This window comes from Heptranchias perlo, chromosome 37, assembly GCF_035084215.1.
Source record: "Heptranchias perlo isolate sHepPer1 chromosome 37, sHepPer1.hap1, whole genome shotgun sequence".
In the NCBI taxonomy this organism is placed as follows: Eukaryota; Metazoa; Chordata; class Chondrichthyes; order Hexanchiformes; family Hexanchidae; genus Heptranchias; species Heptranchias perlo.
The window spans coordinates 3,898,466-3,909,338 of record NC_090361.1 but is presented as its reverse complement, the minus strand read 5'-3'; the positions used below and the strand labels follow the sequence as shown (position 1 = coordinate 3,909,338).

Here is a 10,873-nt window from a genome sequence, read left to right as displayed (position 1 = left end):
CGTGTTGTCAGTGGTGGGCGGTGCGGCTTTTTCCTTTTGATGCAACCGGGCGCCACCTCGCCTTCCCCCGGCCAGAGTTTCGATGTCTTCCCCGCAGGTCCGCGTCTTCCCCTCAGCCCGGGAGCTAGGCCCCGCCCTGGCCCGCTTCGTGCTCGGCCAGGCCGGGCAGGCGGTGCGGAGCCGCGGCCGCTTCGCCGTGTCGGTGTCGGGCGGCAGCCTGGTGACCCTGCTGGCGGCCGAGCTCCCCGCCGCCCGGGACCGCGAGCCCCAGCAGCCCGGCGCCGACTGGAGCCACTGGGTCCTGGGCTTCTGTGACGAGCGGCTCGTCCCCTTCGAGAATCCGGACAGCACCTGCGGACTGTACCGGGTAAGGCCGGGGGGGGGTTGAGGGAATCAATGGGGTGGATTCATACTGGTCAAGGCTATTAATACTGGTCAAGTGCTAGTATTGGGGTGGGGTATTAATACTGGTCAAGTGCTAGTATTGGGGTGGGGTATTAATACTGGTCAAGTGCTAGTATTGGGGTGGGGTATTAATACTGGTCAAGTGCTGGTATTGGGGTGGGGTATTAATACTGGTCAAGTGCTAGTATTGGGGTGGGGTATTAATACTGGTCAAGTGCTAGTATTGGGGTGGGGTATTAATACTGGTCAAGTGCTAGTATTGGGGTGGGGTATTAATACTGGTCAAGTGCTGGTATTGGGGTGGGGTATTAATACTGGTCAAGTGCTAGTATTGGGGTGGGGTATTAATACTGGTCAAGTGCTAGTATTGGGGTGGGGTATTAATACTGGTCAAGTGCTAGTATTGGGGTGGGGTATTAATACTGGTCAAGTGCTGGTATTGGGGTGGGGTATTAATACTGGTCAAGTGCTAGTATTGGGGTGGGGTATTAATACTGGTCAAGTGCTAGTATTGGGGTGGGGTATTAATACTGGTCAAGTGCTAGTATTGGGGTGGGGTATTAATACTGGTCAAGTGCTGGTATTGGGGTGGGGTATTAATACTGGTCAAGTACTAGTATTGGGGTGGGGTATTAATACTGGTCAAGTGCTAGTATTGGGGTGGGGTATTAATACTGGAGTCAGGAATACTAGTATTGGGGTGGGGTATTAATACTGGTCAAGTACTAATATTGGGGTGGGGTATTAATACTGGTCAAGTGCTAGTATTGGGGTGGGGTATTAATACTGGTCAAGTGCTAGTATTGGGGTGGGGTATTAATACTGGTCAAGTGCTAGTATTGGGGTGGGGTATTAATACTGGTCAAGTGCTAGTATTGGGGTGGGGTATTAATACTGGTCAAGTGCTAGTATTGGGGTTGGATATTAATATTAGAGTCAGGAATACTAGTATTGGGGTGGAGTATTCATACTGGAATCAGGAATATGAGTATTGGGATGGTGTATTAATACTGCAGTCAGGAATATTAGTATTGGGGTGCGGTATTAACATTGGAGTCAGGAATACTAGTATTGGGTGGAGTATTCATACTGAAATCAGGAATACAAGTATTGAGGCAAGGTATTAATTCTGGAGTCAATTCTAATATTAGAGTGGGGTATTAATATTGGTGTCAGGGGTACTAGTATTAGGGTGGGATATTCTGAAGTCGGGTACTAGTATTAGGGTGAGGTATTAATACTGATGTAGGGGTACCAATAATGGGGTGGGTATTAATACTGGAGTTGAGGGTGCTAGTTTTGGGGTGGGGGCATTAATGATGTAGTCAAAAGTATTAGTATGGGATGGGGGTATTGATGATGCAGTCAAAGGTCCTAATATTAGGGTGTGGCTATTAATACTGGGGCATTAATATTGTGGTGAAGGGTATTAATACTAGAGTGGAGTATTGATGCTGGGTTTGGAATATTAATACTGTGGTTGGGATATTAATGATCTGGGATAGACCGCGATTGGGAATTAATGATCCAGGAAAAGCTGCGGTTGGAGAGTATTAATGATCCAGAAAAGGTTGGAGGGTATTAATGATCTGGGAAAGACTGAGGATGGGCATTAGTGGTCCAGGGTTGAGATTAATAAACGGAAAAAGATTGGGGTTGGGAGTATTAATGAGGTGGGAAAGAATGATTTGGTTTAAAAACTGGGTTTTATGGCACTAGCAATCTCGGAAAGACTGGAGTTTGGGACATTAATGGTTATGGGAGAGCTGGGGAATTGATGATTCGAGAAAGGTGGAATTATTGATGACCCTGTAAGGACTGCTGGTAACCTTTGTAAAAATGAATTCCAAGGGGCCGGCAAGTCTTGTTGTAGGTTTCATGTGACACGTGTCCATCCTCAGTCGAATGGATGAGCCTGTTCCCAAGGCTATTGTAAGGAAGCATCTAGGGGTGAGAGAGTCTGACTCGGGTTGACTCCATCTGCCTTCTATTTTAAATTTTCCTTCCTCATTGTGGAAAGTGCTTGGCTTTGGCTCCATACCTTCCTGATGCCACATCTGGTTTGAGAAACAAGCCGCTGAGCATCTTTAAGTAATTACGGAACAAAGTGTGGAATGAACAATTCTTTTGCTCTAGCTTCCATCCTTTTTTTATTCCAAATTGCAGGTTTTTTAAAATCCCAGCTTAGTGTCACCTAGTCACAAGAATTATCTCCATCTTCTTTCCTAATGTTTCCTATTGTGGTTTGGTATTGCATTAAAGGCCTGTGGCTGTCCACCGAAGTTTTCTGAATAAAATTAACCGAGGCATTGCGTTGTCTTTGTCATTATTGCTCATTTTTACTTACCATGTGTTAGGGCGATGGGCAAAACCATTTGTGTGACTGTAAACATGGATACCAATGCAGCTAACCCTAGAGCCCAGTTGGCTGCATCTTGGACCTTGAGAAGATGTTCAAGTCAATGAATGTTCTCTTGCTTGCCCACTTGTGGAGATTTTTGTTTGGTGTCTAGTTTGGGTATATCTTGAGCATGGTGATGAGTTTCTGAGCGTGTAAAACTACTGAGCAGTGCACATCTGTAGAGTTTCCATTTCCTGTCGTGGATTGCACACTCCCGTAGGGACGGTGCACTTCATAAACTCAGAGAATTTAGATGCAGGTTGGCAAGAGCCAAAGCTTAAGAGACTCCTACTTGTGCGTAGGGCAATTGTTGCACTTTTAAAACCAAAAATGGCATAGCTTACGAGCACAGGGCACTTTTAAGCTTCTTGCCCCTCGTCTAGCCAAGGCCCCTGTACCTCATTAGGATAGTGGCTTGTCGAGGGAAGGCTACCCTCCCAACCAGGAGGTCCTGTTAATGAACTGGGCCAGCTGGTCAGTCATCGACAGCGCCCTGGAGTACTGTGGCCCTGGCCTTGATCGGTGGTCGAGTTACCTCATTTACCAAAAAAGAATCTGCTTTGTTCCAAACTTAAGGGGTTGACTTAATCCCAGAGAGAACCTGCCCACCCATAGAGGAAGGTTACTGCCCAGTACTTAATTTCTGCAATCAGATTTGACTTGCTATTCATTTCACAAAATCTCGGTTGTTCGGTTTAAACACGAGGTGATCAAACAGAGTGCCACAGCTGCTTAATCTGAAAAGCTGCATCTGTACAGAGGAAAAAGTGGGTCCGTGTTCCAGTTTGCTGATGGATCTGCTGTGTATTTCCATCCCTTTCAGGGTTGGTCCCACCAGGGCCTCGCCCCTCCCTATCTCTGTAACCTCCTCCAGCCCTACAACCCTCCGAGATCTCTGCGCTCCTCCAATTCTGGCCTCCTGCGCATCCCCGATTTTCATCGCTCCGTCATTGGCGGCCGTGCCTAGGCCCTAAGCTCTGGAATCCCCTCCCTAAATCTCAGCGCTATATAAAAGTAAATCGCTGTTGGTTGCAGATTTTCTAGCATTTGCGTTCTATTTTCATCTCCATCAGTAGATTATGTTCTGACCACATGGCTGGCCGTTAGGCAGGAAGGGCAGAGTGACGGAAATACCTACTCTCGGGATTGCATAAGTAGAGCAACCAAATTTCCTGTGTTGGTGGCCCAGTTGGCTGTTGATTGAACAGAACAATTTCTGCCCTGCCATATTTTAGTCGTGTATGGCTAGCTTTCTCGCGCCTGCTACACGTCGCATTTAACCACTGCATTACTTATTTCAGAAACATCTGTTCTCCAAGATCTCCATTCCTAATAACCACGTGGTCGCAATTAACCCCGCACTGTCTGTGGAGGAAGCAGCAGAAAAGTATGCGGAGAGATTGAGAGAGGTACAGCATCGAAATGATGTGACGGTGCTCCTGTGCGGCGGTATGAAGGGTCGGTCAGAAAGGTGCTGGCCACCGGGAAGCAGGGACCTACCTCTCCACATTGGGGGGGTGGATCAGGGAGCTGTCAAGGAAAAGACCATTGTTGGGTTGTGTGTGTGGCTTACCTATTAAGGATTTTTAAAGGTGCTGCTAATTGTAGAGAGGAAGCAATATTAATAACCAGTGAGGACGTGTGACACTAGGGTGGGTGCATTAAGGATCTAGAGACTGGAGAAGCTGGGATTGTGCTCCTCAGAGCAGAGAAGGTTAAGGGGAGATTTAATGGAGGCGTTCATAATTGGGGATACGGTAGCATAGTGGTTATGTTACTGGACTAGTAATCCAAAGGCCTGGACTAATAATCCAGAGTCATGAGTTCAAATCCTGCCGTGGCAGCTGGGGAATTTAAATTCAATTAGTTAAATAAAAATCTGGAATAAAAAAAACTAGTATCAGTAATGGTGGCCATAAAACTACCGGATTGTCGTTAAAAACCCATCTGGTTCACTAATGTCCTTTAGGGAAGGAAACCTGCCGTCCTTACCCGGTCTGGCCTATATGTGACTCCAGACTGTGGTTGATTCTTAATCGCCCTCTGAAATGGCCTAGCAAGCCACTCAGTTGTACAAGAAGGCGGCTCACCACCACCTTCTCAAGGGCAATTAGGGATGGGCAATAATTGCCAGCGACGCCCCATGAACGAATAATAAAAAAAATTAAAATTACGAAGGATTTTGATAAAGAAGGAGAAACTGTTTCCACTGGCAGGAGGGTCGGTAACCAGAGGACACAGATGTAGGATAATTGGCAAAAGAACCAAAGGGGAGATGAGAATTTTTTTTAGGCAGCGAGTTGTTATGATCTGGAATGCACTGCCTGAAAGGGTGGTGGAAACAGATTCAATAGTAACTTTCAAGAAGGGAATTGGATAAATATTTGAAGGGGGAAAAATGTGCAGGGCTATGGGGAAAGAGCAGGAGAGTGGGACTAATTGTATAGCTCTTTCAAAGAGCCAGCACAGGCATGATGGGCCGAATGGCCGCCTCCTGTGATGTATGATTCTATGATCGAAAGATGGGTGCTCAGAGATAAGGTATTAATGATTGCTTGGTAGTCTATGTTAACATCCGCACTGAGATACCTGCAGTGAATATAGGTGGTTAGGTTTTATGCACATTGTTTCCAATTGGATGACCAATTCACAATGGAGTTGTGTGCAAGGATAGAACATGGCCAGTTTTCACAGTAGCCCGATGGTTTAGACATAATTGCCACTATACGGCAACAAATCGGCAAAGCTAAAACCACGTTCATGTTGCAATAAAAATCCCATTGTGGGCTCTTAATAATCCAACAGCCACAGACATAGGAACAGGAGTAGGCCATTCAGCCCCTCGTGCCTGCTCCGCCATTTGATAAGATCATGGCTGATCTGTGATCTAGCTCCATATACCTGCCTTAAGCCCATATCCCTTAATACCTTTGGTTGCCAAAAAGCTATCTATCTCAGATTTAAATTTAGCAATTGAGCTAGTATCAATTTCCGTTTGTGGAAGAGAGTTCCAAACTTCTACCACCCTTTGTGTGTAGAAATGTTTTCTAATCTCGCTCCTGAAAGGTCTGGCTCTAATTTTTAGACTGTGCCCCCTACTCCTAGAATCCCCAACCAGCGGAAATAGTTTCTCTCTATCCACCCTATCCGTTCCCCTTAATATCTTATAAGCTTCGATCAGATCACCCCTTAACCTTCTAAACTCTAGAGAATACAATCCCAATTTGTGTAATCTCTCCTCGTAACTTAACCCTTGAAGTCCGGGTATCATTCTAGTAAACCTACGCTGCACTCCCTCCAAGGCTAACATGTCCTTCCGAAGGTGCGGTGCCCAGAACTGCCCTCAGTACTCCAGGTGCGGTCTAACTAGGGTTTTGTATAGCTGCAGCATAACTTCTGCCCCCTTGTACTCCAGTCCTCCAGATATAAAGGCCAGCATTCCATTAGCCTTATTGATTATTTTCGACTGATGGCGTTTAATTGTGCTGTGTGCGGTGAATTTAAAGCACATCACTGAACCGGACCTGGCATGAAACGTTCAAAATTGAATTGGATATGTACTTGAAAAGGACAAATTTGAAGGGCAATGGGCATCTAACACACGAGAGTGAAGGGAGTAGAAGGATATTTTGATGGACCTGTTGGGCTGAATGGCCAGTTTCTGGTGCTGTACATTCTTTGTAATTGCTTCTAAGGTCGCTTTATCCCGCATAGCCCATAATTTAAATGCAGGTTGGAGTTTTGCACGCACTGCTTTCATTCCAGCTACTGGTTGAATGTGTGGCAGAATGCCTTCGATCGCCGCCATACTCCAGTTCTGATCTTCACCTGCGTTTTAATTTGTCACGACCCTCCCTTAAACGGTGTTCCCGGTTACAGCTGAATTCTTGTGGTCTGTTCTAATGTGGTGCTTGTGTTTTCTGTTCCAGCTGTTTCCAGGTGATAACATGCCGGTGTTTGACTTGCTAATCCTGGGGATGGGCCCCGATGGGCACACTTGCTCTCTCTTCCCGGACCACCCCCTGTTGCAGGTAATTTTAACATGATTGTGTTGGAAGGGAAAGTTCACATAGATAGAGTAAAATACTCATAAGATGGCAGACTGAATGGTTTAAAAAATATTGGCCATTCACATTTAAAATCAGCATAGAAGCAAACATCAGACGGCTAATAACTATTTAAGCAGATTTGTTTTCCGTATTTTCTCCCCCTGCTCTCCTGAAGACAGTGACGCTCGCTGGGGTGTCCAGGCCCAGGGTGGTGACATCTCACCCGGTGAGAGAGTCTAGTTGAATGTCAATGGGTTATTTGACCGTGAAAGGCATCAGGTTGAGCCCGATCCTGTTTTCACCCGACATCCCACGCGCGCGCACTTTTTAGCAGAGGTTACCAGATAGCAATCAGAAACCCTGCTGGTTTTTTTTTTCTCCCACTTCTTAACTTGGGAGCAGGAGGTTCTTCCTGCAGTTATACGTTTTATAAAGAGACAAACTCTTTATGGGAGGCATGATGGCATATGTTGGATCCCCAGTATGTTGTATCATGGGCTGCGAGTAATTGGGTTCGAACCTGTTCCTGTTCCTCAAATATAGCAGATTCACAGCTTGCCGATCTCAACTATGCTGCAGTGGGAAAGAAAGAGCTTTGCATTTATATAGCACCTTTCACAGCCTTGGGACGTCCCAAAGCACTTTACAACCAAAGAAATTGCTGTTGTAATGTAGGAAACGCTGCAGCCAATTTGCGCACTGCAAGATCCCACAAACAGCAATGAGATAATGACCAGATCCATCTGTTTTTGGTGTTGGTTGAGGGATAAATATTATCCAGGACAGCAGGGAAAACTCCAGTGCTGTTCTTCGAATAGTGGCCATGGGATCTTTTACATCCACCTGAGAGGGCAGACGGGGCCTCAGTTTAACATCTCATCCAAAAGACGGCACCTCCGCCAGTGCAGCACTCCCTCAGTACTGCACTGGGAGTGTCAGCCTGGATTATGGGCTCAAGTCTTTGGAGTGGGGACTTGAACCCACGACTTTCTGACTCAGAGGCGAGCGTGCTACCCACTGAGACACCGATTACAAGGCAGAGACCACACTCTTCCCTATAATGAGGGAGGGGAAATTGATGGGCCAGCCACCCTGAGTAGCTCCTGGCACGTTCGATAGAGCAGTGCCGGCGAGGCCTCGGAACAGATTCCCTACCTTGCCTCTCGGCAACTGGTCACGTGTGACCTAAGACGACTCAATAGACAAAGAAGAGGGGTAGGCATTAACGAGAGAAACTTTTGAAATCTTTCGAATTGATCGTTGGTGGTGCAGATCTTCTGATTCTAAACTAAAAGTTTTAATGCCTCATTAACACAGTGTTCCATCTGCTCTGGAACAGGAACAAAGTAAGATCATTGCTCCAATCAGTGACTCGCCCAAACCTCCAGCAAAGCGTATTACCATGACGCTGCCGTTGCTGAATGCCGCCCGCTGTGCGGTGTTTGTTGTGACCGGTGAGAGTAAGGCTCCGGCATTAAAGGTAAGATTATGTCTTTAGGAACAGGAGGAGGCCATTCAGCCCCTCGTTCTGCCATTCAATTAAATCATGGCTGATCTGTATCTTAACTCCATCTACCCGCCTTGGTTCCATAACCCTTAATACCCTCGCCTAACACAAATCTATCAATTTCAGTTTTGAAATTTTCAATTGACCCCCAGCCTCAACAGCTTTTTGGGGGGGGAGAGAGTTCCAGATTTCCACTCCCCTTTGTGCGAAGAAGTGCTTCCTGACATCACCCCTGAACGGCCTAGCTCTAATTTTAAGGTTCTGCCCCCTTGTTCTGGATTCCCCCACCAGAGGAAATAGTTTCTCTCTATCTACCCTATCAAATCCTTTAATCATCTTAAACACCTCAATTAGATCACCCCTTAATCTTCTATATTCGAGGGAATACAAGCCTTGTCTATGCAACCTGTCCTCGTAACTTAACCCCTTTCGCCCTGGTATCATTCTGGTGAATCTGTGCTGCACCCCCTCCAAGGCCAATATATCCTTCCTGAGGTGTGGTGGCCAGAACTGAATGTAGTTTCTCCAGATGGGGTCTAATCAGAGCTCTGTTTAACTCTCCACCCCTTTCTATTCCAGCCCCTTTGCTTTTTGAGAATGCACTTCCCTATGGCCTCAGTGACGTACTACAGTAGAGATTGAATTTGCTGGCAACACAAATCCAAAGCCTCTTGGATGTTGGAATTAAAATTCTCAGATTTAGCTGTTGGCTAATTATTAGTTCCACCGAGCACAATGCTCAGACCTTAATATTAATGTTTGAAGTGACCTACAACTATATTTTGTAATAATCCTCTGTCGTCTCTACCCAGGACATTCTAGAGGGTCACAATGAGAACCCGCTGCCTGCTGCCCGTATCCAGCCAGTGAAGGGTGAGGTACACTGGTTTATTGATGAAGCTGCAGCGAGCAAGCTGACGATGAAGGGGGACCGGACTCTGCTATAGACACCTGCACTGATACGTTACCTTAGGGACACACAAGGACTTGCAGGAAGTTGAAAAGTCTCTTGGGGCCAACGAGCCTTTTTTTTTAAAAAAATTGATCCCAGTCCCTGTGCTCCACAGAAATACATCCCGTTGCCTCTCGGGCCAGCCTTTTGAATGGAAAATGCTAACTTTGATTTGTAATTCCCCACAGACTCAGAGCACCACAGAAGGAGGTGATGCTCTCCCCTTTTAAACAGGAACCGAAGCTTAGCCAAAGCCCCGGACTCTAAGTACGATATCTCTGAGATATTGATGAATGAGTGTTGCAGGTGGCATAACGTTTAAAACTTCTAAAATCACAAATTGGAAAATAAAGTCCTTGGGGGAAAATTTAGCTATTGTAAATAAACAAACTTTCAAATTTCTGTTGTAATTTTCAGTGGGATCATGTTCTAATTTAAAACTAAGTTATTTCCTTTTTGTCCAAATTCCAATTGCTGGTGTGTTTTAATATATTCCTGACATGCTGTGCAAAGTCTTGCATGAGGCACGACTCCCTTCACCTGAAGCACCTCCATTAGTATCATTTGAGGGTTCTGCCTTGTTTACAGCAGAGTTTGGGCACAAAGTACTTTATCGGGATGCAGACAGTGAGGTGCGCCTGCCAGTACAGAAGCAGGACTTGCACCAGAGCCACACCAATTTTGATAAGGGTCAGTGTGTGTTCTATAACTGTTTTAATTGAACTGAACCAATATGACAGATTGGCAAATTGTTCCGTAATGGACACAGAACTTGTAGGAAATCTTTTTTATTGGTTTCACCTGAACTACTGTATGTTTTACTCGCAGGGTGTTTGCAAGAGTGTATTGAATTAATTGAGCTGGTTGTACATACCTGAACTGTGCTGAATGGTCACTGTATTTAGTCTTTGGGATAGACATGTAATCTGACCCCTTGGGCACTGACCTCCAATTGAGTTAACTTTTATTACCAGACATCTGCTGGGTTAACACGAGCACCCACTTCAAAATTTGTGTTGAATTAAAAGGGTGAGGCAAGAGAGCTCTTTTCCTTTCCAATCCATTCCAATGGCCAATGTCCTCTGCTTCTGTTTGACCTGTACGTAGTTACCAATCGTCTGCCACCAGGAGTGTCGTCAGTTATAAAAAACAAGTGGTTATGATGTAGGACAAAAATTAACTTGAGTTAGCACATTTTGATTCAATTGGTTAAAGATAGTTTGGGAAATAATTAACAATGTACTGTGAAAGACAATAAATCTGTTTTGTATATAATGCTGGAGTGTCCATCGTTGTTTCCTAAAAGTTGGTCCCTCAACCAGTTATTCCTCATTCATTCAATCTCCACATACAAATCCCTGGTTTGTGGGTCAGGCACTTGCTCTTATGGAAAGGACGGCCTGGTCATGAACACAAGCGCACAGTCCCCTGTGAAAACATGCGACCGCATTCACCATGTACAGGGTAGCATGCCCGGGTTTAACAATTAACCCACAATGGTGAACCACGTACTGGCGAACACATGGGATGCCCTCCATGTTCTGCTGTCTGAAAGTGCA

The 10,873-nt window shown here is 45.6% G+C and overlaps 1 protein-coding gene across 1 annotated transcript; it reads left to right on the top strand.

The window, feature by feature from the left end:
• Positions 1–34: 34 nt before the first annotated feature.
• Positions 35–10,589, top strand: pgls (6-phosphogluconolactonase). Its single transcript, XM_067972990.1, has 5 exons — positions 35–367; positions 4,108–4,215; positions 6,736–6,837; positions 8,195–8,335; positions 9,175–10,589. Exons 1-5 carry the CDS (start codon positions 83–85, stop codon positions 9,307–9,309), a joined length of 771 nt encoding a protein of 256 aa, XP_067829091.1. The 5' UTR covers positions 35–82; the 3' UTR covers positions 9,310–10,589.
• Positions 10,590–10,873: the final 284 nt, after the last annotated feature.